The sequence below is a fragment of the Mustela lutreola genome, chromosome 2 (assembly GCF_030435805.1).
Source record: "Mustela lutreola isolate mMusLut2 chromosome 2, mMusLut2.pri, whole genome shotgun sequence".
NCBI classification, from domain to species: Eukaryota; Metazoa; Chordata; class Mammalia; order Carnivora; family Mustelidae; genus Mustela; species Mustela lutreola.
In genome coordinates, this window is record NC_081291.1 from 225076737 (window position 1) to 225102450 (window position 25714).

A 25714-nucleotide genomic window follows, 5' to 3' on the forward strand; every position below is an offset into this window, starting at 1 on the left:
CTTGAGGCGGCAGAGGGTCACCTTCCTCCTGGAAGCTCCCTGCTATCTTAGCGTTGATGCCGTGCTGCAGGGAGAAAGAACCCTAACTTGACCCAGGCCTCCAGGGTCCCGTAGTCTCCTTCAGCAGGTCAAAGAGCTTTTGGACACCTCCCTTGTCTTCACCTCCGCAGTGGGAAAGTGCGTCATCAGCCACCCCTCACAGTCCCAGGGCAGCGGCCCCCTCTGCCCACAGGGTTCCGTCCCAACAGCTTTCATAAAACCACCCTTTTGCACCAAAGACGGCTCAAGAATTCTTCCTTGATCGTTGGCTCTAGACCTCACCCATCCCGCCAGCATTCAGAAGTGACATCATCATAACCCATATTCCTGTCACCCTGCTCGGAACTTACCAGTCCGGGTCCTGACCGTGTCCTCACCTGGTCTCCCCCCTTCTCCCGCAGGAGTGTTCTGAAGTAATGCCAGACATCACACTTTATCTGTAAAGATTTTACTGTTCCTTTAAACAAGGAATAGCCGTTATCACATCTCTAATGTTAGTAATTTTCTTGTTTTTTAAAATTGAGATGATTGACGTATGACCCTAATCTCAGGTGCGCAGTGTGATTTGTATGCTCTGTGACGTGATCCCGCGGTAAGTCTGGCAGACGATCACTGTGTCTAACCACAGATGTTCTCGTGACGAAGACTTGTAGGCTCTACCGTCTCAGCCGCTCCCGCGTGTCCAGTGCAGCCTTGTCTCTGGTCACCGAGCACTGCACCCCCAGACTCTGTTCTGTGACCAGAGGCTCGTGGCCTCTGACCCTCCCTCTGTTCTGCCCACGCCCACCCCCACCGCTCTGTGTCCGTCTGCTCGGTTAGCATCGCACGGGGCAGTGACGTCCCGGGGGGCGTGTTTCTCTCCGACTTATTCCGCTTCTCCCCTCGGGCTGCATCCATGTCCACGTCCACGAGTGGCTCGTCCTTCTTCGTGGCTGAGGAGTGTTCGGTCGTGTGTGTGCGCATCCCCTCGGCTCGACCGACAGTCCGCGATGCTCGGGCCGCTTCTGTGTCTTGGCTCTTGTTAGATGGTGCTGCGACACGCGAAGGGATGCCTTTATCTCTTTGAGTCAGTGCTTTTGGGAAGACACTAGCAGTGCGGTTGCTGGGTCTAGGGCAGCTCTATTGTTAGCCTTTTGAGGACCCCTCCACGCTGTCCTCCAGAGCGGCTGCCCCGGCTGGCGTGCCCAGCAGCCGTGCACGGGGCTCCCCTTCCCCCGCAGCCTCGCCGGCACCTGCCCCTCCTCGTGTTGTCGGTTTTAGCTGTTCTGACCGGTGTGTGGCGGGTCTCACTTTTTAAAATGTTCGTTTTCCAGGGAGCTGGTGATGTTGGGCACCTTTCCACGTACCTGTGGAGCACATGTATGTCGTCTTTGGGAAAATGCTGTGCATTTTTTAGTTGGATTGTTTGTTTTTGCTGTTGAGTTGTGTGGGTTCTTTATGTATTTGGGGTATGAGCCCTCATCAGAGACAGGGCTTGCGGTGGGCTTCTCTGATCCAGAAGGTCGCCTTCCCTTTTGCCGACGGCGTCCTCCGCCGTTGTTTGATGTCGTCCCCCTCGCTCGTGTTTGCTTTTGGTGTCAGAGCCATAAAACCACCAACAGGACCTGTGTCGGGGAGCTGGCCACCTATGTCTTCTTCTTGGAGTTTCGTGGTTTCAGGTCTCACGTTCAAGTCTTTAACCAATTTTGATTTTATTTTCGCGGGTGGTGTGAGAAGGTGGTCCAGTTTCATTCTCCTGTCCGGTTCCCCCAGACTGCCCCTTCCTCGTGGTGCGCTCTTGCTCCCTTGGTCACACACTAATCGATCGTCTGTGTTGGGGTTATTCCTGGGTTCTCTTGTATTCCATGGCTGTGTGTGTCTTCTTTTGCTAATACCGTGCTGTTTGGGTTACTAAAGCTTCCTGACATAATTCAAAATCATGAACACCTCCAGCTCTGTTCCTCAGGTTTGCTTTGGGTGCTTCGGGTCTTTTTGTGATTCCGTACACATTTTAGGAGGATTTATTTTAGTTTTTTGAAAAATGCCATTGGAATCAGGGATTGCACTGAATCTGTAGATTACTTTGGGTAGAATGGACATTTTAAAAACATTAATTCTTTCAATCCATGAGCATGGAATGTCTGTTTCTTTGTGTCTTCAATCTCTCTCATCAGTGTCCTAGTCTTTAGTGTGTAGGTTTTTCACCTCCTTGGTTAAATCTATTTTATTTTATTATCTTGGTGCATTTGTAAGTGGAATGGTTTTCTCGATTTCTCCTGCTGATTCAGAGACACAGCAGATAATTCCGGTGGTTTTACTGAACATATTTATCAGTTCTAACAGTTTCTGGTGGAGTCTTAAGGGTTTTCTGTATGTGACATCATGTCATCTGTAGTGATGGTTTTACTTCTTCCTTTCCAGTCTGGATGCCTCTTACTTCTTCTTTCTGGCCTTATTGCTGTGGCGGGGTCCTCCAGCTGCACGCTGAGGGCAGTGGTGAGAGTGGGTCCCTGTCTCATCCTTGATCTTAGGGGAGGAGTTCTCAGCTTTTACCCTGAGAATGGTGCTGGTTGTGCTCGTCAAATACCGTCTTTCTTACATGGAGGTACGTTACCTCTGTACCTGCTGTGTTCAGAGTTTTTATCCTAACACCAACGTCTTGTTGTGATTAATATCTAGTCACTATTCAGACTTACCCAATTATCTAATGTTTAGTTTGTTGGTTAGATTCAGGATCAAAATGAGGTTAAAAAAAAAAAAAACTGTACTTGGTGGGGACAAGTTAAGTCTTCTTCAATCTAGAGATTCTTCCTCTGTCGTAGATTTCTGGTGGTTACTTTGTGGACAAAAACAAGTTGTCCAGTTTTGCTTCTTTAGCCTGAACTCTGATGACCCTGGGGCATCATTTGATGCAGCTGTCTGTCCCCTGCACATTGTCATTGGATCAGAGTCAGGGTTTTCTGGCAGAAATCCTCCGGGGAGGTAGCGTCTACATCCGGCTGCCTCCATGCTGGTCTCCGCTCCGGGGGTCCCTGCTCTGCTGGGACTTCAGAGCCGACCTACCCTGATGGGAACGCTGACCGGAGCAGCGCCGCAGAGACGAGGGAGCCCAGCTGCTTGGGAGGAGGCAGTGTGTTTCGTACCGAGACCTGTCACAGCTGGGGCGCTAGGGCCTCTGCTACTTCCTAGGGGAGATGGAATTGGGGACCACGATCTGGGCACTCGATGTCACCGGCCTCTTCACAGTTTCTGGGCTGTCTTCAGTGCACAGAGTCAGGACTGATGTCTGTTTGTAGGAGCACCTGTGTCCTGGGTTTGCGCTGCTGGGTCCAGCTCCAGTTCGAGAGCACAGAGTTTTCTTTTAACTCACTGACAAATGGTGACCAACAGCTCCTGAATCCCTCATCGGCTTTAGGCCAAGCTGCGCACCGCAGTCTCCACACTACCTCTAAAATGCGAGATTTCTGAGGGCAGGTTAACTTTTTTTTTGCCCATAGGGCCAATCTCATTAGGGGTGACTAATCAAACTACTGCATTTAAAGCCACTTTAAATAGACTCTCTCCCTGGGGCTTTTCCAACAACCTGCTTCCAGCCCAGCTGAGCTCATTTCCTCATTTCACTGCCGACTGTTCAGAAATGCTTTTTAAAATTTCAAGTTTTTCCGTTGTAAAATATATAAATGCCTCCAAAGTCAAATCTGAGCACAGGGTAAATTCGGAGAAGTCCAGTTTCTGCCCCGCAGCTCCACGGGCTCATCTGACTTTCCTTTCTGAAAAGACGCACTTTCGGGTTTATGAGTTTGTGCACAGACACACAGTAGGCGTGTGTGTCCGATGACAGAAACGGACGCACGTCCTTCCGTGTTTTCTTTTCGAGCAGAGTGTCTCCACGACCTTCAGAGCTGCGTGTCTCCCCGGTGCAGCCTCCCAGCCCCCGTAGCCGTGAGCGGCTCAGCCCGGGCTGCCTGCGGCCAGGTGGTGTGTCGGGTCTCACGCGCCGTCCCTCTGAGCCGGTGGTGTTCCCTTCCAGGCCGTGGACAGCATCCACCAGGTGGGCGTGTACTGTCTGGCGCTGGTTCCTGCCAACACCCTACCCAAGGCTCCTCTCGGAGGGATTCACATTTCTGAAACCAAGCAGCGTTTCCTGGAGGGGCTGCTGCACCCTTGCAATGTACTCATGTGCCCTCACACCTGTGTCACCAACCTTCCCAAACCTCGCCAGAAACAACCAGGTCAGTGCTAGCTAACCGTAGCTGTCCGTCCAGTCTCCGCGCTGGTGGCAGCCGCGCTCGTGGTTAAGTGTGCGGGCCTCGTGGCGCCTGCCTCTCCGGGGCTGGGGAAGGGCCAGACCTGCAGGGGCGGTCCCCATCTCCTGCTGCCTGGGAACCAAGCCGCAGGCGAGGAACCTTGACCATGTCACCTGTGTGCTGGGACCTATCCCGGTGACTGAACACAGGCTTCGGAGGCTTGGAAGGAAAGGGGTGGCTCCCAGGGCGTAGAGGTGCGGCCCAAGGGCAGACGTGGAGCTTGGGAGGGAGAGCAACCGCTCAGTGCTGGGGGGTCCGTGCTGGGGGCTGGCGTGGGGGGCTGGGACTGGGGGCCTGCCCTCTACGCCTGCGCACGCCCCCACCCTGCCCCCGACAGCCCAGGACTGCTGGCATTCCGGGGGCCTCCGCAGATGGTTACTCTCCCTTCCCTGATCCCGCGCACTGAAAAACTAATCTTCAAGACGGGTTTGACAGTTACTTCTGTTCTTTGGTTTTGTGAATCTTTAGTAATGCTAATTTTTTTCCCACTGAATATTGAACACTTAAATTATCATTAAATAAAATACATTTACTCAGGAAGATTTACCTTCCTGTTTGGTGTGTAAGAAGCAGGAAAAGAACACTGTGGAGTGCGTGGCTGAGGCCCAGTCCCACCCCCAGGGACACGCTGCGGGGCGAGTGTCTCAGTCTGGGGTTGCCTGTGTTGGAGGCAGGGGTTCCCTTTGTTGCTCACCATGACCCTTACAGCCGGTTTCCCAAGCTCAGCACCTTAATGGACAGTGAAACGCCTCCTTCAGACAGAAAGTCTTGTGGCAGGAGGGTCCCGGGCCGGTCCTGTCCCCGAGCCACCATCCGCTCACTCAGAAACCCCGTTTTCCAGAGGTGGGGCCGGCCTCCATGATCGTGGGGAACCTGGTTGCCGGTAAGAGGATCGCGCAGGCCTCAGGGAGGGAGCTGGCTCACGTGGAGGACAGCGACCAGGCCAGAAAGGTAATGGCCGGTGCCGGGGCGCAAGGAGGGCGTGAGCAGGGCGCCCCTCGGCGAGGCTGCGGCTGAGTGGGCCCGTCTGCGCAGTTCCTGTTCCTGCCCGACGTGCTGCAGTGGCGAGCGCACACCACGCCTGACCACCCCCTGTTCCTGCTGCTCAACGCCAAGGTGAGGCCGGTTCCCCTGCTCTGCCCCCCACGCCCCTGCCCAGAGGGTGCCCCCGCCACCCTCCCCACCCAGTGCTTCCTGGGGGGGGACTGCATCTCCTCCCTCAGGCAGTGACGTCGCTGTGTTTAACGGAAAATTCCCAGTCAGGGACAGTATGCTCAGAAAGGCTTCTCGGTGAGCTGGAGGAAAACGTTTCTTTTGTAAAAATTAGGAATCTAGACTTCCCCATTTACGGCTTTAACATGACAGGCACTGTTTACTGCCCTGGTCCTAGTACAGGTCCAGAAATTCACTTTCATGGTTTTGGCTGCCTTTTAGTGTGATCTCTCCGCCCCGGGAGTGCTTAGGGTAGAAAGGAGGGGCTGTGAACCTCGCGTCCGACTCTGGGCCAGCGGACAGCATGTGGAAACAGGAGAAGTTACAGAACCGCGGACGTTCTGTCTCACTCTGACGCGTCGCACGCAGGCCGGGAGGACTGTTGCGCTCAGACGCGGTGCAGGGCAGGTCGCTGTGGGCGCAGAAGACTCTGGTCTAGCTCTTCCTTCCGCTCATCACTGCCCACTGTTTCTTCATTCAGAAAATACTCGCTGATGCCTGTTAGGATCTGGGTGTTAAGAGAAAAAGCGTCCTGCCCTCGGGACGTTTGAAGTGCGTTTTCTCTGGTGGAAAACTGGTCCGTAGGAGACGTGACGTTCTGTTTACCGTGTACCCGCAGGTGTAGAGCGGTGTTCGGAAAACGCTTGTTTTATCACTGATTGAGTTCTAAAGCATGGAGATGGCCAGGAATTCCCAAGTGGCCAAGGTAAAATGAGCTCATGAGTTCATGGTAGGAACCCGAAGAGGAGAACAGCAGGGCCAGGGCCCCGGGGGCCGGGGGCTCGGAGCAGCAAGGCCTGCTGCTGGCTGTGACCCCGAACCCCGAGAGTATGGCCGGAAGCTGGCGTGGGCCTGCTCTGTGGGCGCGTGATGGCGTTTGGGGTTCCGTGTGGCTCCTGTGGGCTGCAGGAGGGTGAGTGTGGGGTGGCAGCTCAGTGAGGAGGGGCCCCGGGGTGAGGGCCGCGGGGAGGTGCTTGCAGGACATGTGTGGAGAGGTGGACGGTCTCTGGAGCCAAGAGAGAGCTCAGGAGGGGCCTGCGGAAGACGGGCTTGGCCTTTTCCAAATCCGTTCCCGACTTTCCTCTAAGTCACTGGTAAAACTTTACATTTCTTGTGGTTAGCCACTTCGGTTTCGAAATGTCCTTGGATCCCTGAAGACGTGCTGGCCTCTGCCCTAGGAGGAGGCCTGTGGCCATGTAGGTGGCCGTCCAGGGGGCCTGGCAGGCTCTGCCTAGAGCTGACCTTCTGCCCCTCAGCTGGGCTTGGGAGTAGCAAGCCCAGCTCCCTCGCACTCAGCCTGGAGGGCCTCTGTGCTTGGCTCTGTGGACTGCGCCTTGGCCTTCGGAGTGGAGAAGGGAGGGGTTCTGGTTGAGGCTGGGGTGTTCTGGGGCGGTGTGTGCAGACCGAGCTGCACTTCTAATTTCCTTAAGAAGGACTCCGAGAGCTCGGAGGTCCGCCTGACTCCGTGAGCCGATTTGGTGCGAACGGGTCTGCAGGCCCGAGGTCCTTGGCAGAGACGGGGGGCGAGCGAGCCAGCCCCTGCTGCCCGCGCCGCCGTGTGTCTGCGCACGAGCCCCGAGAAGGCAGGCCCGTGGCGTGGGGGAGGGGAGGCTTGACTGTGCACGACCCGCAGCTTACCGGTGTGCGTCTCCTGTGCGGTGCTCTGCGTGTTTCTGTTCAGGGTCATGGTTGTTTCTGGGGAAGGAGGTTGAATTAAGGGTGGTGGCGATCTGTTTTAGAAAACAGGTTTAGACATTATGTGGCAAAATATTAGCAGGGAAGGAGAGCCTAGATATTTAGTACATTATTCTTTATAATTAAGCTTAGTTAATTAGTTTAACAAGATTTTTTAGACAGAGTGAGTGAGTGCACATGAGCGCGTTGGGGAAGGGCAGAGGGAGAGCCAGTGTGGAGCCCGCCCTGGAGCTCGATCTCACAACCCTGAGATCATGACCTGGGCTGAAATCGAAGGTCAGACACTTAGCCAGCTGAGCCAACGGGGCGCCCTCAAGAGTTTTCTTTAATGGCTGTGCCCCTGACCGTCCTGGACAAGAAGCGTGCCCCCGCTCCAGGCTCTCAGAACACACTGCATGACTTGTCCCTTCCCTGCTGGAGAAACAGCTCGCCTTTGGTGATTCTCCCTGAGATACAGATGACTAGGAAAGACAGCAGGGGTGTGTCTAGGCCCAGCACGGGCTGCGGGCCCCGACCACAGGCGTTGCAGGTGCAGGGCAGGAGCAGCGTGTGCACGGGGACCCGAGGAGAAGATCCCGGCCCCCCAGCCCCACGCTGACGCAGGGATCACTCTCCTAGGGGACCGTCACCAGCACTGCAACCTGTGTCCAGCTGCACAAAAGGGCAGAGAGAGTGGCTGCCGCCCTGATGGAGAAGGCAAGACTGAGCACTGGGGACCACGTGGCCTTGGTCTACCCGCCAGGTAAGCACACGGAGACCTCCCTCGGCTCTGCACTGGTGGGGACACGCTGTTATTATAAAGCAGACCCCCCTGGAACTGCCTGCCAGGTCAGGGGACCGATGTGGAGCACGCGCCCTGGGTGTCCCCAGCACAACGCCCTCCACTCTCTCCCGAGCAGCCTCTGCCCCTGGTCTCCGTTGTCTCTTCTGCCCAGTGGGGTGCCCCGCACATCGGGTTCGTCTGCCAGTTTTCTTCAACTTTGATAGGTTTTTAGAGTCTTTTAATCCTCAGGCTCTCTGTCTCCCTCTATACTGTATCGGCTGAAGAGCAGGTTTGCCTCTGCAGAGGCCCCCGGCCGCACACGCAGGCGGCTCCCGTCTTTCCCGCAGGTTGGCGGTGAGGTCCTGGCTCTGAGTCATCCTCAGGTTCAGTGCCTTTGCCGACTCCAGGCGGTGCTGAATTCCTGGGTCAGGGACCATGGTAGCTCGTGTCTCCTCTTGTGGTGTCCGCGGCCGCCGCTGATGCTTCCGACGGCATTCGTGAGCCTTTGGGGTCACAAATGATGGTCTCATTCCGTCAGTTCTTGCTCGCATTTACTGGCTGTGAAGCGGACACACAGGGACTCCCGTCATGTAGCATTCGGCACCCATGGTGGAGTTCACGGTGTGGACTCTTTCCTTCTCTCCGTCCTGTGTTCCTATCCCGCTCCGAAGCCGACCGGCCAGCGGGTCTGGAAGTCTGTACATCGTTGTGAACTCACGACTGAAGTGAATTGGTCGGGTTTCGGCCCTTTGCAGTTAGTTTCTTTGTCAGAGCTCAGGTCGCCAGTAGGAGCCCCTTCTGGCTGGCTTCATGGCGACCACCGTCGTCCCCAGGACACAACCTGGGCGTGAGGGATGCTCATTTCTCCCGGCTGGCTGCTGTGTGTTGGCTTTTCAGCGAGCAGAGCTGGGAATTACAAATCAACACGACGTGTCTCCTGGAGGGGCGGCCCCCTCGGAGGTCACACTCCTACATCCCCTTCACATTCAGGACGAGCCCCTCCTCCCGCGTGGCTCCCGTTTTCCGCACCAGGGACCGCGCTTCTTCAGAGCAGGGAAAGAGCAGAACGCAGACGCGCCGCCGTCGTGCAGCTGCTTAAACCTGCCTCACGCGCAGCTCTCCCAGGACAGTGGCACAAGTGCTGTCACCGCCGAATGAGGTTGGGGCAGGTGGCGGTGTGCGCACCTGCTTCCCGCCTCCCCCTTGTCGCCGCCGAGTGTCTGCTGTCGGGGGGACGGTGGATGCCCTTACAGACCCAGCCTCTAGGCTTCTCCTTTGGTTTCCAAAAGGGCTTCCGTCGCTGAAGGAGACTCACAGGACCCTGGAGTCCCAGCTCTTGTCAAGTCAGAGTTGTTTCTCCCTGTAGCGTGGCGTCCGCATTAAGACTGGGAGTTTCCTGGAATGTTACACTCTGCCCGCCTCAAGTGCAGGTCAACAGTTACAAGGACATTTAATTTTACCTACATTTAAAAAAAAGATTTTATTTATTTATTTGACAGAGATCAGAAGCAGGCAGAGAGACAGGCAGAGAGAGAGGAAGGGAAGCAGGCTCCCCGCTGAGCAGAGAGCCCGATGCGGGGCTCGATCCCAGGACCCTGAGATCATGACCTGAGCTGAAGGCAGAGGCTTAACCCACTGAGCCACCCAGGCAACCCAGATTTTATCTACATTTCCTTCTGCTTCTGATGAAGTTCTAGAACATAGGTGAGGTTTGGTGGGGTGAGGTCCAGAGCCAATGATCAAGAAAGAATTCTTGAGACATCTTTGGTGCAAAACGGTGGTTTATTAATGCATGGGGACAGGATGAGCTGCTGCCCTGGGGCTGTGAGGGGTGCAGGTTATGTCCCATGGGGGTCGGGAAGTAAGGAAAAGGGAGATTTCAATAGACTTTCATATACTAAAGAGGGCCTACGAGATACCAGGTGCCGGGGCCTGGCCATTGCCCGTTTTAGCAAGCTATTGAGATAGTTGGGAGATTCCTAAAGAATGTCACTTATGTCTGGGCCAGGGGGTGTTCTCAAGGTGTCAGCCATTTGCTTTGTCCTCAGCCAGCCTTCTGTTCCTTGTCACTTCTGTTCCCCACATCACCAGGGCTGTGACCGCAGTCCTCACTCTTCAGGTAACCCTGGGTTCCAGGCGTGAGGCAAGTGGCCGCGGAGCTGTGCTTCCCTGAGCTGGCCGCACCGCTGCAGTGGGTCTGTGCCCTGGGCTCAAGGCGGGGGCTGAAGGCCCCCGGGAGCGCCCCTGAGGGAAGGCTTCACTACAGGAAAGCGGAAGGAGAGACAGGCTTGCGATCTTGGTGACAGAGAGTCCCATGCTCTCCTCTGCCCAGGAGTATGTCTGAGGCCATTCAGGAGGGAGTGCCCGCTGGGGAGCTGAGTTTCCCGCAGGTGAGAGTGCTCGCCAGAGGCCGAGTTGGGGTCCCCACAGGGAGGCCCCTCTTGCTTCGCACTCCCCACAGGCGTGTTGTGTATTTCTTGGGAGTGAGGGGCGTCCGGGATTTCTTCCAGTTTCCAGAGGGGTGTTGGAGCCAGGGGACTAAGAACCTTGCAGCCTGGAAGCGGCAGAAGGATGCTGGTGGGATCGGAAGGTCCTCCCACCTGTGCACCTGGAGACAGCTGCCTTCAGGGAGCAGCGTGGATTCTGTGAGCTCCTGGGCCGCGACCGCGCTGGGCGTGGGAACACTCACGCGTGCCCAGCCTGCTGGGTGTGCTGCGGCCCTGCTGCAACCGCCGAGCCGCCCTGGCCTCAGTGTCCGTTATTAACACTGAGGGACCCCGGCGAAACCCCCCTGCCAGGCTGAGTGGGACATAGTTGTTTGGACCCTGGAATGGGAATAGCCTGAGGCTGGCGTCTTGGAGCCCAAGGGTGCCAGGTGGGGGCTTGGAGGGGCCTCCAGGGTGGTGGGGGGGCAGGCATCGGAAGCCGGACCAGTTCCAGATGGGAGTGTAGGTTTTAAGTGGTGTATAATTCCCCCTCAGTCTTAAATAGGAGGAGTTTAAAACCTTTAGAAACTTGCAGGAACATTTTGGTGGCCCCATGTTACGAAGTGCAGCGGAAAGTGGGGGGGGTGCCCCGGCCTGGGCACAGATGTGCAGGGAGCGGGTGCGGGCTTCGTGTGTCCCGCTCTCCGGTGGGCCGGACCCTGCTGCGTCCTCCCCGTCACCTCCTGCTCCGTTCCTTCTCCCTGGTGGGCGGACCGCTCCCCCTCCCGTGTCCCCTCCTTTCCGGAGCCGGGCAGCCTGTCCCTCAAAGGGGTTCTGACTTTGGATCTTCCCCCTCGCGCACCTGCCCCGCCCGCCCCACCCTTGGCCGCACAGGAGCAGCAGCAGGCCTAGTGGCTCCCCTGGGCTGCGGCCTCGGGCCCTCGCTCTCTGTGCCCTCCCCTGTGGCACTGAGTTGTGCAGAGACGGGTGCCGGCAGGCCGGTCTGGGCACCGAGAGGCGTCCTGCGGGACCAGCCCGGGCAGGAGTCGGCTGCGGGCTGGCGGGGGCGAGAATAGGGTCTGGTGAAGGCGCGGCCCGAGTGTTTGGGGGACTCAGGAAGGGAGGGAGATTTTGGTTGTCTGGGGTGTGGGGGTTTATTGAGGGTGGCGGTTTGGTGTGCGCGTCCTCGTAGTTTAGGCGATACTCCCTGCGGCCGGCGGATGTCGGCCCAGAGCTGTCTCCAGAGCTGGGGACCCAAATATGCATTCTTAGCTGGCCCAGTCGTTCTTAGGTGTTGCCTGTGCTAAAGAAATCATTAACTTCTCGTCCCTTACACGGAGGACACACACCGTTTGCATGTGTAAAGTGGGGGTGCGGGTCCCCGCAGAACAGAAGCAGAAAAAGGAAGCAGCAGAAACAGCAGATTTGTGTGGAGTCTGTCCGTCTCCCTGTCTCAGTACCGGTGAGGTTTGGTTAGTGGCTTTTCCAGGTAGCACTGGACTGAGACCCCCTCGTTTCTGTGGCCGTCCAGGTACGAGGTGCCGTCGGTCATGTTCTGCCTGCACTGACCCCCTCTGACCGCGTGTCTCCGCAGGGGTGGACCTCATTGCTGCCTTCTACGGCTGTCTGTACTGTGGCTGCGTGCCCGTCACGGTGCGGCCCCCGCACCCCCAGAACCTTGCGACCACGCTGCCCACCGTCAAGATGATCGTGGAGGTATGTGTGTGTTGTGCACCGGCCGGCAGGCCTGACAGGGGCGGGGCCTCGTGCGGTGACCGTGTCCTCTCTCCCAGGCCCTGCGGGACGTCCCGCTCATGCCTCCAACCCCGTGCTCCGCAGGTCAGCAAGTCCGCTTGCGTCCTCACCACACAGGCCATCATGCGGCTGCTCAAGTCCAAAGACGCAGCGGCTGCCGTGGACGTCAGGACCTGGCCGACCATTCTGGACACAGGTGCGGGTCCTCGGCACTGTCAGGGTGGGTGCTGGTCCCCGGGACGTTCTGTCTGAACGTTCTTTGTGGTGCGGATTGAGCCCTGGCCACTAATGATACCAGTTGGGTGAAAGCCGCTGGAATAATTGGTGAAGGGTGCTCGCCTCCTTCGTGGTGGGACCCTCACCCCGCGGGCGCTGACGTGCTTGTCGCAAGCCGGGGTGCCTGCGGACCATCCCTCCCCGTGCTGCGGCTTGTGCCGGGGCAGCAGTCGGTCCTGCGCACACACCTCTGTCCCTTGTCCCTGTCCCCGGGGAAGGCTGCTGGGCCCCAGGACATGCCTGTGGGCCAACCAGGAAGGGCTGCAGAGCCGTGGACTGCTGTGCCTCGAGCCATGAGGCCAGCCTAGGGCTGAGACGCCCCCGACCAGCGCCCCCCGCAGGCTCTGTCGGTGAGCTGCACTGCACAGCCATGGGGTGTCCGCCAGTAAGCAGGCCGGCGCCTCCTCGCCCTCGCACCTGGCTGGCGCCTGCCCTTGGGCTCTAGGGCAAGCGGGCAGGGACTGTGTTGTCTGTCATCCCTGGCAAACCGCGAGACCTGGGGAGCTGGCCCAGGACAGCTGGTGTGGGGCCCGGGTGGGCTCGGGCGCAGACGGCTCCGGAGAATCTCGTGGCCTCGCTGGCTTGAAGCCACGTCGGCTCCAGCCCTGGCCTCTCTGGAGACCACCCCGTGGTCGTACAGGAACAACGAAGCAGGGAGAGGCCTGAGAGCCTGTCCCTCGCTCTCGCTGTGGCCCCAGTTCTTCCTGGTCTCACTTCGCCCACTGGTAAACGCCCGTGCCCACTGTCCCTGTCCCCGCGCACTCAGAGCGGTCATGCTGGGTCTGCCGCAGGTGACTTTTCCCTGAAGCGTAAAGCGAGCTTCCCCGTGTACGCGCGTGGCCTGCTGTCTCCAGGCCTCCCTCCTGTCCCGCGCTGGCTCTCCCCGGGACTCCGCAGGAACGGATCGTGTTCTCTTTCTCCCCTTGAGAGCCTGAAGTAGTGTTAACATGGCTGGGTCTCTGCTTCAGCAGATGACATACCAAAAAAGAAGGTGACAAGCATTTTCAGGCCCCCGTCTCCGGACGTGCTCGCGTACCTGGACTTCAGCGTGTCCACCACGGGGATCCTAGCCGGTGTGAAGGTGGGTCCTGTGGTCCTATGTGCTTCCGCCTCTGACGGGTGGGGAGAAAGGGTGCTGGGTGCAGGCGCTGGCGGCCCTCGCTCCTGTGCACAGCCGGGAGCTGCGGCAGCGTTCCCTCGTTTGTGTTCAGTACCAGGAGACCCCCAGAGTCAGGTTTGCCTGAGAGCCGCGTGTATTTTCATGTTCTGTACGAGAATTTGTGGCTGGCTTTGATGAGTCTGTCTCCTCGCCAGGATACAAGCGCTCCACTCAGTTTTTTTTATTATTCTGAAGTCTCACTTAGAAGGTCTTTTGTGTGCCTTTTCCTGCGTATCATCTGGGGAGTTGAGCCCGCCGTCCTGTAAGGCAGTGACTCCGGCCGTGTGGTCCGTGGGCCCTGCTGCTCCCTCACTGACCAGCACTTCCGTTGCACTCTTTAAGATGTCGCACGCGGCCACCAGTGCCTTGTGTCGCTCCATAAAGCTGCAGTGTGAGCTGTACCCCTCGAGGCAGATCGCCATCTGCCTCGACCCCTACTGTGGCCTCGGCTTCGCCCTGTGGTGTCTGTGCAGGTGAGAGCCGCCGGCGGTGAGCCTGTGGCGTGCGGGTGCCCCAGAGCCGTGCCGCCTTCAGGGCTGGAATCGCTCGTGTCAGTTTTGGAAACTTGACATTCGTTGGATGCCCAGGGAGTCTAAGATGTAATGTGAGTGGGTTTGTTTGGGGACAGAAAGGATTGGGGCCTGAGTTTGAAAGTGAGTAAAAGAGTAAAAATACATGTTCCAGGCCATAGGAACACTCTCCACTATAGTAATGGGGAAGAGACTACTTAGTTTTATCAAACACTAGGACGTAGGGACAGATTTTGGACGTGGAAAGCCAGTTTCCAGCTGGCAGGCTCCGTCCTCACTGTGGCCCTGGATCCTTCCAAAGTGCTTAGAGGGAGGCCACATGCCTCTGTCACCCGCTGCTCCCCGCAGAATTTCCTAGGGAATCTCCCACTTGACATTAGGGCCAAATTGTGCCCGCTTCTGCCCAAATTTGCCCCCTGCCCGCTTTCCCGCTGGCTGGAAAAGAAGTTCTCGGAGAAGGAAAGAAGCGGGCGCTCCAGGCACGTGCAGTGCAGGCGGGCAGGGCTTCCCGCGGTTGCGGCCACTGTCCTCACTGCCCCTGCCCTCTTCCAGTGTCTACTCGGGACACCAGTCCGTCCTGGTGCCCCCGCTGGAGCTGGAGAGCAATGTGTCCCTGTGGCTGTCCGCAGTCAGCCAGTACAAGGCCCGGGTCACCTTCTGCTCCTACTCGGTGATGGAGATGTGCACCAAGGGCCTGGGAGCACAGACGGGCGTCCTCAGGGTGAGTGTTGCTTTCCTGTCGGAGTGTCCAAACCAGGGGCTCCTGCTTGCTTCCAACCCGGACTCTGGGAACCTCCAACAAAGACCCCCAGGATCATTCAAACAAACTGTGGACATGGCGTTGGGTCACACTGGCTCTGTGGCCCTTTATCCTGGTCCCCTCCCTGCTGCGAGCTCCTCCCTGTGCCCCCAGCGGTCCCCTCTTCCTCTGCACACCCCACACAGCAGAGGAGGGTGTGAGAGCCGGGGGTGCCAGGGTGGGGTGTGGGGCCCCTGCTAGCTCTGAGCACACCGTGGGGTGCAGGGCCTGCGGCGGGGCACAGCAGGCCAGGAATGGGGGCAGAGCTGAGGGGCCCCGTCCAATGCTATCATACTTAGGACCCTGGGGACCCGAGACCCAGCCAGGGAGACCCAGGGGATGAGGAGGCCGGGGTGTGCGGTCTGCCTCCCCATGGCCCTGCTCCTGTTCCTATGCCGGGTGCCCCTGGGGTGGCCCTCCAAGGCTTCCTCAGGCGGCTCAGGACCGTCCCTCCTACCCCTCCCACAGACGAAGGGGGTGAACCTGTCCTGCGTACGCACCTGCATGGTGGTCGCGGAGGAGCGGCCCAGGATCGCCTTGACGCAGTCCTTCTCCAAGCTGTTCAAGGACCTGGGGCTGCCAGCGCGCGCCGTGAGCACCACGTTCGGGTGCAGGGTCAATGTGGCCATCTGCCTCCAGGTAAGGCCTGCTGGGGGCCCCCCACTGCGCCGTCCGTGTGCCGTCCTGCCTCCTGCTCTGTGGTCCCCGCGCGTCCTCTGAGCCTTTGCCGTGCACTTCCGTCTCGTCCAGCCTTGGGAGCTGGGAGGGGTTTTCGTAAAAGATGTTCCCGTCTCCTGGGCGATCAGGGGTTCATTGAAAACAGCACGTTCTTGAGCAGTGACCACTGACGTCCCTGGAGAAGTCTCTGAGGTGAGCACAGCATGGAGCTGAGTTTTCAAAGCAAGATAAACTTATCGTGACATTTACCGATTTTATTTTATTTTACTTGTTTTTAAAGATTTTATTTATTTATTTGACAGACAGAGATCACAAGTAGGCAGAGAGGCAGGCAGAGAGAGAAAGGGAAGCAGGCTCCCCGCTGAGCAGAGAGCCCAGTGCGGGGCTCCATCCCAGGACCCTGAGATCGTGGCCTGAGCTGAAGGCAGAGGCATGAGCCCTCCAGGTGCCCTGACATTTATGAATTTTAAATGGAAACATTAATTAGTGTGGTGGTTTGTATCGCCCCAGATTCATCTGTGAAACATTAAAGTATTTTACTTATTCCGAGGAAACACAAAGTTTTGAAACTCGAGCAGTTGGAGGGCTGTTGACTGCTCCTTCCGACACTGGCTGTTTTCTGGAGTTGGTCCTAGTGTCTCCATCTCTAGTCTCTGAGCGCCTGCTGAATGCCTTTCTCACCGACCTGGTAGAGGCAACATGGGCCAGAGCAGGGCCGGGTGCGAAGCCAGAGCCTCCGCGCGGCCATGGTCCTCGGCGCACCCGTCCTGGACCAACCTGTCCCCAGCACAGGGCCGGTTCCACATGCAGAGACCACCCTCCTGTGGTCCTAGCATTTCTGCTGACGTCTCTCCACAGTGAAGCCTCTGCTGGCCTCCCTGAGCCTCAGGCTCTTGTCGGTGGCTGGAGGAGGTGGGCTGGGCACCGACGGACGTCCCTTCCTGCTGTGGAAGGTGTGCCCAGCGTCAGGCTGCGGACGCAGGTCCCGGGCCGCGAGTGACCACCTCGCTCTCTGTGCAGCCCCTACACCGCCCTCACGACTGGGCACTGGGGGGCATCCGTACTGTTTGTCGGTGCGAGGGACGCCGCGTAGCGTTGCCGGAGTCTCCCTGGGTTGTTCATGTTTGTGCTTTGAGATGCAGTGATGCACTTTGCTCTCTCTTCCCGTGTGTTTCTCACGTGGCCTGTTGCTTTCTGTTGGTTTCCTGTGGCTGTCTCCTCCCCGTCTCCCTCTGCTGGCCCCTTTGCCTCTGTCAGCCCAACAGGCTGGGAAAGCTGGCTGAGCAGGTATGACCTTGACCTCAAACTCAAGGCACCTCTGTGCTTCCCCCAAGAGTCCCTGTGGCCTTCTTGTGAAGTCTAGACAAATGCATGCTTCTTTCCTGTCTGACTCGGCTCACAGTAGATATTACGGACGCACTACAAAGGCTCCTTGGAAACCAAATGTAAGGGCAAAGCTGTTCTCTAAAGAATGTGCCAGTCCCAGCGTTGCCCATGGAGGGGGGGCAGTGTCTGGTCTCAAAGAGGACCCTTGTTCTAACCAGGGCAGGCAGGGGTCACGCTGTCCGGGAGCTCCAAGGTGGTGCGGAGAGCAGCGTCCGTCCAACTCAGTGCTCCTTATCTACTGAATGGTACCTGACAGCCTCGCCGGGGCCAATGCCAAGGGTCCGATGAGAGGAGAGGAGGGTGACTTCCCCAGAGAGCCTCTGCTCAGCCCTTGGTAGGGTCCCGTTGGCCGGCGGGAGGCCAGGCCTGACCCGATGGCTTGGTGGCCGTGCCCTCCAAAACCTGTGGTGGTGTTTTTACCACAAAGCTGTTAGAACTGACAAGTGAAACTGTAGGGTTTTCCGGACGTTTCCCTCGACGTTGTCAAGCCAGGTAGATGTTTGGACGGAGGCGTCCGTGCCCCGGGCGGGCTCCCTGCGGCAGGTAGAGCTGCTGCCGTCCTGGGTTTCCCGGGGGGCCTGGGAGGCGCCGTCACGCGCTATGCCCACGTGGATGGGGACGCCCTCCCGCAAACCCGATGAAGGGAGGTCCCTCTGCTGCTCTCCTCCCAGGGCACGGCCGGCCCGGACCCCACCACCGTCTACGTGGACATGCGGGCGCTGCGTCATGACCGGTAAGGGCCCGTCCACACCCGCAGGGGAACTTGTGTGGGCTGCGTCATGAGCTGACTCCCGGCTCCCTGGGTTAGCGGCTGGCTGGCCAGATCCCCCCTGGGTCGCCTCGGCCGCCTTCTCGTCTCCTCGTGTCAGTGCAGGTGAGGCAGCAACCCCGTACCTGTGGGTTCCACCCGTGGAGGCATGAGGGCCGTTTCCAGACGCCCGACCTGGGTCTTCTCAGGGCTAGAAAAGAAGGGTACCGCCAACCTCAGGCATGTTCTTCCCACGGTGCCGTTTTAAGACCAGATGTAGTGCTTATGTCAGTAAACGTATGATGGGGGCCACGGGATGTCCCTGGGGGTCTGGGTCCCTCCCAGCAGTGAAGCTGGGCGCTGTTCTGGACCCTCAATCCGGCCACGCTGCCCCTTGAGGGAAACAGCGGTGGATCTTCCTGGGGGTGCGGCTAGTGGGTCTGGGGAGGCCCCAGGGAACGTCGGAGCAATCCTTGCCTTGGGTCATGGCCAGTCAGCAGGCGGGCACTGCTCCAAGGTCACGGCAAGGTTGTGAGTCTAAGGGCGAGGCATGGTCCACAGACTGACCTCTAGACTGATAATCCGTTTCTGATGGCCTTTTCCCTTGTTAATTTTCAGGGTACGTTTGGTAGAACGGGGTTCTCCGCACAGTCTGCCATTGACGGAGTCTGGAAAGGTAGTGGAAGCCGGAACTTGGCCCCTGGCGGGTGCTGAGAATTCACCACATCCTAATAGACACAGACTGACCAGGGTCACGGCTGGGCTGATGCAGAGGGCTCGTCTCTTCCTCACCACCCCCACGAGGACATCAGAGAGGGAGGGAGGGGCAGAAGCCAGAAGGAGCTCCCACTGTGGGGCTTGAGCCCACTGGGCCCCTTGGGTCAGGGCCCGATGCCTCCGGGGGAGTCTTGGAGAACAGGTGTCCTCAGAGCCGGGGAAAGTTCGAGGGAAGGAAGAGCACCCTCATGGCTTTATCTGGCGGTGCAGTGCAGTGTGGGGATGGCCTGGGCGCCAGGAGGTGGCAGGGTCAAGGGCAGGGCGCGTGCCTAGCATCATGGCCGGCAACAGATGGCCCCCAACGTCAGGGCTTCCCACGGCTCCTGCTGCTCATCCGTGCTAGGCCGAGGGCAGAGGGCCAGCCCGTCCCGTGCCATCCCACAGGCCACACAGCCTGGAAGGGCCACCCCATTCTGTCCCACACTGTTAGGGTCACAGTGGCTTCTAGGGACGGGGCTGTGGGGGCAGTAACAGGACAAGCCTGTGTGCCCGCAGAGGGTGACCAGGGTCAGGGTCCTGAGGAGGAACAGCCATGGACATGAGGGGCAGAAGGCTCCCCTGGTGCAAAGGTGGGAGTGTGGGCCTCAGAGGAGCCCCTGTGGCCGGAGTGCGTGGGGCAGGGAGAGGTGGAAGGATGACCGTGTGCGACAGAGCCTGCAGCCCCATGTTCCTGTGCTCCTCACCTTCCTCCCACCTGCCTGGAGGTCCCCACGGCCGGCTGTCCTGTGTGTGGGGACGTCACCCGAGACAGCACAGGTGGCAGGTGGTCTGAGCAGAGCCCGTGGTCCTGCGTGCCTGAGCCGGCCGGCACAGACCCAGACCGGCAGCTCCCAGGCCAGTCTGGGGCTCACCGAGCCGGCAGATGGAGCCTGGCAGGGGGCCCGTGGCGTGTGGACGGCACCCCACACACGTGAGCCCTGAAAGGGCCTGTTGACCTCGTGTGGCCTTAGTGGAAGACCCCAGGTGTGGGAGACGCCACGGAAACTCTCCTTACCCTCTGCACGTCTAAAATAGGGTCCGTTCTTAGGAACTGGGGTAATTCTACCAAGATTCACAATTGATTTTTTTTTTTTAAGATTTTATTTGTTTATTTGACAGACAGAGATCACAAGTAGTCTGAGAGGCAGGCAGAGAGGGGGGGAGCAGGTTCCCCGCGGAGCAGAGAGCCCGATGCGGGGCTCGATCCCAGCACCCTGAGATCATGACCTGAGCTGAAGGCAGAGGCTTAACCCACTGAGCCACCCAGGCACCCCTTACAATTGGTTTTTATCTATTAAAAAGTCTCTTATTTCTCTGAAAAATCAGAGTCTGATTTAGGTTGGCTTCCAACCCTCCCGATCACTCACTTCTCTCTCCAGATCCTCCCTGGGGTGAAAGTCATTATTGCTCACACGGAAACCAAAGGGCCCCTTGGAGACTCACACCTGGGAGAGGTAAGGCGGGGCCCAGAGCCCCTGTGACCTCAGCAGCTGCTCCCCCGTCCTTCCCCCGTCTCTCTCAGAGTCAGGAACTCTCAGGAATCCTCTGGCTCAGAGTCAAGAAACCTCCAGCTTTGTGGGCACTGGGAGGCCCGAGGAGCCGCACAGACACTGTGGGTCCCCTTGAGAAGCGGTCCCTGAGGGAGGGGCTGGCTGGGGACAGACATGGGCTGGCCGGGGGGGGGGGGTCCCCTCTGTCCTCAGGGTGCAGGCTTTGCGGGCGTCGCCGTGCTGACAGCGTGTTGTGCACGTGAGTGGGTCCCGAGTGACTCAGGGCCAGCGGGACTGTCCCTGGAGGCTGGGGGCCCAGGTGGCTCAGTCATGGTGGAACGGTCTAGGCTTCCAGTGCTGGGCTCTGTAGGCGTGCACCAGGTGGGCACAAGGACCACCGTGCTCTGCCTTGTAACGCTTCCGGGGTCCCGGGTTTCTCCCAGATGCTGCCCAGTTTGTCTGATGGGGGCCTTCCGGGGTCGCTCAGTGTCCTGGTCCCAGGGCCAAGTGTAGTCAGCACGGAGCCTCCCCTTGGCCCTCCCCCTTCCTGGCCAGCTGGACCCTGGTCTGTTAGAGCAACATGGCCCCATGGTGCTCTGGGAGGGTCTGTGCCAGGCCGGGAACCTCCCTCTCAGGGCAGAAGGCCCTGCTGGCCGCCCCGCGCCCTCTCTCAGATCCTGTCTGGGGGGTGTCTGGAGCCAGGTGCTCAGTCTGGGGAGCGGACTCTGCGTCCCGGATGGGCCGCGGTTAGAAGGACACGCTAGGGGACCCTGCAACCCTCAGTGCCGCTAGCCTGTGTGTGGCCGACGGGAGTGTGGGTGCACTTCCATGCGTCGTGCCCGCCGGGGAGTTCAGCGGCCACACCTGCTCCTGCACCTGTCCCCGAGGGACGTGCAGATGCCCCCGCCCTCTCTCACCGCCCCTGCCATCTCGCTCTCCACAAAGGAGAGGAATGCGTCACTGCTTGCTCTCCGTGCCTGTAGTGTTAACTCGTTCGCAAGAGAAAGCATCTCCCTCTCCCACCACCTCCACTCACGTTTTCTTAGTGCTCTGGGCTCGTGGCGGCTCCGGGCCACTCCTTGCCGTCCTCTGGGCCCCACAGATCTGGGTGAGCAGCCCCCACAACGCCACCGGCTACTACACGGTCTATGGGGAGGAGGCTCTGCACGCCGACCACTTCAGTGCCCGGCTGAGTTTTGGAGACACCCAGACCGTTTGGGCGAGGACGGGCTACCTGGGTTTCCTCCGCAGGACGGAGCTCACCGATGCCAGTGGAGGTGAGGCTTGGCCCCAGCGCAGCCATGGTGGTGCCCATGTGTGGAGGTGCCCGGGGTCCCCGGTGTCCCGTGGGTGTCCTTCTGAGGCGTGTGGACCGTGTTCACAGAGCGACACGATGCGCTGTACGTGGTTGGGTCTCTGGATGAGACACTGGAGCTGAGAGGAATGCGCTACCACCCCATTGACATTGAGACGTCCGTGGTCCGAGCCCACAGGAGCATCGCCGAGTGGTGAGTGCCCCGCTGCCGCCGGCGTATCGCCGGGTGGTGAGTGCCCCGCTGCCGCCGGTGCATTGCCGGGTGGTGAGTGCCCTGCTGCCGCCGGCGGCCCCCCCAGGGGGCTCATCTCCCTTGGTAGGAAGCTTGAACAGGTCAGCGTCGAATAAAACCCTGGGTTCTCACCCAGGACCGCAGTCAGAGTAGAGGTTCCTAGAGCGCGCGCCTGGCCCAGCCCTGCCCTTGGTGACGACGTCCCGCTGTGGGGTGGAGTCGGCGAGCGTCCGCGGCCGTCTCACCCTCTGTGTCTGGCCCCGTCTCCCGCGCGTCGTGAGGCCGGAGGCTGTGCCCGCCGTGTGACGCCACGGTCTTGTCCCCACAGCGCCGTGTTCACCTGGACCAACCTGCTGGTGGTGGTGGTGGAGCTGGACGGGCTGGAGCAGGACGCGCTGGACCTGGTGGCACTGGTCACCAACGTGGTTCTGGAGGAGCACCACCTGGTCGTGGGCGTGGTGGTGCTCGTGGACCCCGGCGTGATCCCCATCAACTCGCGGGGCGAGAAGCAGCGCATGCACCTGCGGGATGGCTTCCTGGCCGACCAGCTGGACCCGATCTACGTGGCCTACAACATGTGAGCGCAGCCGCGGCCGCCCCAAGCGCTGTGCCCTTCCCGCTCTGCGGGGACAGACCCATCTCCAGCCCCCCCCCCCCCCCCCCCCCCGTCTGACGCTAGAAGCCGCTTCCTGGGCCGGAGGGAAGAAACGTCTTCCTCTCCGAGGACATTCAGGAGGACAGGAATGTCAGTACTTGAACGGAGGGCTGCCTGGGGGCGGTGGGCCCGGCTGGGGCTGGGAGGGATTGCAAGTGTGCTACTGTGTTGCGAGTTGGCACTTTTTTTTAGGCTAAAATACAGTTCTTGATTATAAAAATTCAATTATTTATTCCCACTTCCTGTATAGACTTTATGCCGGGAAGAGCTTGAGGCCCCTGTTCCGTGTGCTCCACTTCTGTTTCGCAGGGAGGAGCCGGGGGGCTGAGGGGGTCCTGGCCAGCCCCCCGACTCTGCGTTCACAGGGCACTTCCCGTGCTGGCTCGTTGCAAACGCCACGAGCACGCGTGTGCCCGACCGTCCGCGCTTGTGGTCACGGAGAGCCGAGAGGCGCCGCCGGCGGCCGTCAGGTTAGATGCCTGCTTTCGGGTGGAGGGACCAGCGTTTGGTCTGCGGTCCCCATCCTGGGTCTGTAGCTTCGTGCCGTCCGGTTAACGTCCCTGTTCTCCTGCCGGTGCCGTCTCAGACCTCGCGGCCCGTGGGATTGCGTTGGATCGCTACTTTTCTCTCTCTTCAGCGGACTCCGAGGCCTTGGGGGCAGCCCCCGAGGCGTCGGGTCCTCCGTGGCACCCGTGAGCCCCCTGCTGTGGTGGAGGGCCATGGACAGAGCCTCGTGTCCCCGCCCCCCCCCCCCCCCGGCTCTCCCAGTTTGAGTCGTGTGCCTATAAAACTTGGCCAAACCACATTCAGTTATTTCATTCAAACTCGGTGAAACTGGCGCATCTAGTATCGTAAGAAACCGAAATCACAGACGAGAATGTAAAACCCTTTAGATACGTGTAAGAATTTGAAGCGAAGCTCAAATCTAAGATTATTTTTCTATAGCGGTTGGAGAGTATGTTATGAAGTCCTGGGGTCTTGGGGGTTGAGGTGGGAAGTTTGTGAAGTATGCATGCATCCTGGGAACAACCAGGTGTTTCTGCAGTTCGCCTGCAGCAGGGCCTAACAAAGCTACGATCAATTCTCTTCCATCTTAAATTCACCACCGGACGGGTCTGGCCAGCCGGGCCGGCTCTGTCGTCTCCTGCTTGGCTACAGGTAGCACGTGCGCATCAGTTCGTTTGCCTGTGGTGTGGCTGTGGTGGAATGTGTTACGGCTTACTGGAATTCTAACAGTGTGTTGTAATTGTGTACATAATCGGTATAGCTTATGTTTGACGTGCAGGGGTTCTAGCGCTGGACCAGCGGACAGTCCTCCTACTAGAACGCCGGCAGGGAGAACTACCTACCCTGATCTTCATGTTGTGGTTTTATAGCAAACAAATCCTGTAAAATTTTTGTATCGAAAGGTCAGCGGCAGTAAGACAAAGTGTCTTGTAAATTAGGATTTCAAGAAGCACATTAAAATGTTTTAAAATTGCTCTCTGGGAATTCTGTATATCACACTAAAATTTTTTTATATCATTATGTTAATAAAAGGTATTGACTTTGTAATTTTGTCCTTTGAAATGTGTGAAATGTTTTTTAAATAACTCCAAATAAGATGTATTTTATTATGCATTCTTTTTCTAAATATAAAAGCATTTATGCTTACAGGATAAGATCTAGAGCGCATTAGAGTGTGAGGAAGAGAAGTAAGATCTCCTCTTCCCCTACCTCCTGGTAACAGCAGCATCTGCATTTGATGAAAAGCCTTTCAGGGATTAATTTTTTCTTTATTAAAATTTTTACAAAATTAGGACCCTATGCTTTTATATCCATTTTTGTACTTAATAAATTACAGACTTTTAATCTGTCACATATATTCTTCTACATGTTTTAACCACTGTGTCCTCTGGCTGTGCAGTGACTCACGGCTGTTTTGGTCCTGCGGGCCCCGCAGGGACAGCACCGAGTACCCGCTGTCCACAGTGGCAGCCGCGGTCTCCGACGAGGTTCCGGCAGGGAGAGTGACCAGGGCAGAGCTCATCCCCGTCTGAAAGCCCATGTGGGTGGCCTCTTCCTAGCAAGGGCCACGGACCCTTGGCCGACACTAAAAGGAGTCCTTGCCAAAACTGATAGTCAAATAAGTGGCACGGCTGGTCATGTTAAATACGTTTTCATGTGTCGTTGTGATTTCTCATTTGATTCATTCTGTTCAGATCTGTTGACTTTGTGCTCAAAGTTTTTTTGGTTAATTTGTAGGAGCCATTTTATATTAAGAATTATAACGTCCGCATATACAGTCCATACCGTGTCTAGTAGGTCATTTGCATCTTGATACTGTTTGCTTTAATTTAGGGTTTTAAGATTTTTATTTATTTATTTGAGAGGGAGACACAGAGATAGCATGAACCGGAGGGCGGGGGGGGGGGGGACGAGAGGGCGAGGAGCAGAGAGAGAGGGGGAAGCAGGGTCCCCGCCGAGCAGAGAGCCCGATGCGGGACTCGATCCCAGGACCCTGAGATCATGACCTGAGCCGAAGGCAGAGGCTTAACCCACTGAGCCACCCAGGTGCCCCAATTAAGGTTGTTTTTTAAATGTTCTAGTTATTTTATGCAAAGTATGTTTACTTTTGCTTAATTTCAGATTATGAATATAGCTGATTTGTTTCAAAGTGAGTCTACTGGGACTATCAGCATAACCATGATCTCTCCTCCTGGAATGGAGCCTCTGCTTTGGATGAGAAGCCACTGAGGCAGGAGCCTGGTCCTCCTGGGCCAGCTCAGAAGCTCCTGGCTCCACACGGGGAGAGGCAAGCTGAGAAGACCCGAGGATAGGACTGCCCCCATCTGATCACCGAGCTCTGAGAATGGGTCTGTCCCTCAGAAATGGGCCATTGCTCCCACTCCCGGGTCTAGAACCCTTGCCTGCTGGGGGAGGCAGGCTACAGGACAGGTAGCTCCTCGGCTCTCCCCAAAGGAACCCACAGCAAGAGCTTCAGGGCCTGGAGAAGTTTGAGCATAAGGGCACTTTTGTTTTTAAAGATTTCATTTATTTATTTGACAGAGACACAGCAAGAGAGGGAACCCAAGCAAGGGGAGTGGGAGAGGGAGAAGCAGGCTTCCTGCCGAGCAGAGAGACCAATGTGGGGCTCTATCCCAGGACCCAGGGATCATGACCTGAGCCGAAGGCAGATGCTAAGTGACTGAGCCACCCAGGGACCCACAAGGGCACTTTTTAAAAATGTAGGAGTTATGGCGAAGGCCACTGGAAAGAGATTCAGAGATTCAGTGAAGGTACTGGCCGAACCATAGGCTGGCCAGCAAATTTGCAGAACCGGGAAGAGAGACTGTGGGCAAGAGCCCTTCTGGGGTTACGATAAATCCCAAACACTGAACTTGGGTGCTGTTTTCTCAGTGAATCCCACATTGGGTCGAGTTAGGCTCTAGAGCTGTCCACACGTCCCCCACCTCAGCCTTGTTGAAAACAGTGCAGCAATCAGCTGGCCTTGCAGGAGCCTAGCAGCAGCAGG

At 58.0% G+C, this 25714-nt stretch overlaps 1 protein-coding gene across 10 annotated transcripts in view; it reads left to right on the plus strand.

Moving 5' to 3' along the window:
* Nucleotides 1–23754, plus strand: part of DIP2A (disco interacting protein 2 homolog A) — an 88344-nt gene extending 64590 nt beyond the window's left edge. For 2 of the 10 annotated variants that reach the window (XM_059164996.1, XM_059165000.1), the window contains 17 exons: nt 4049–4250; nt 5167–5276; nt 5361–5441; nt 7851–7974; nt 12016–12137; nt 12261–12372; nt 13421–13533; nt 13954–14084; nt 14694–14862; nt 15409–15579; nt 16876–16905; nt 17676–17737; nt 18371–18428; nt 19888–19962; nt 21101–21275; nt 21383–21506; nt 21874–23754. In XM_059164996.1, the coding sequence (XP_059020979.1) occupies nt 4049–4250; nt 5167–5276; nt 5361–5441; nt 7851–7974; nt 12016–12137; nt 12261–12372; nt 13421–13533; nt 13954–14084; nt 14694–14862; nt 15409–15579; nt 16876–16905; nt 17676–17737; nt 18371–18428; nt 19888–19962; nt 21101–21275; nt 21383–21506; nt 21874–22126 (2112 nt within the window). In that variant the 3' untranslated portion in view covers nt 22127–23754. Of the gene's footprint in view, nt 1–4048; nt 4251–5166; nt 5277–5360; nt 5442–7850; nt 7975–12015; nt 12138–12260; nt 12373–13420; nt 13534–13953; nt 14085–14693; nt 14863–15408; nt 15580–15775; nt 17738–18370; nt 18429–19887; nt 19963–21100; nt 21276–21382; nt 21507–21873 lie in introns of those variants that run through there. The other 8 variants (XM_059164997.1, XM_059164998.1, XM_059164999.1 and 5 more) reach the window with 8 other exon arrangements.
* The last annotated feature ends 1960 nt before the right edge of the window (nt 23755–25714 follow it).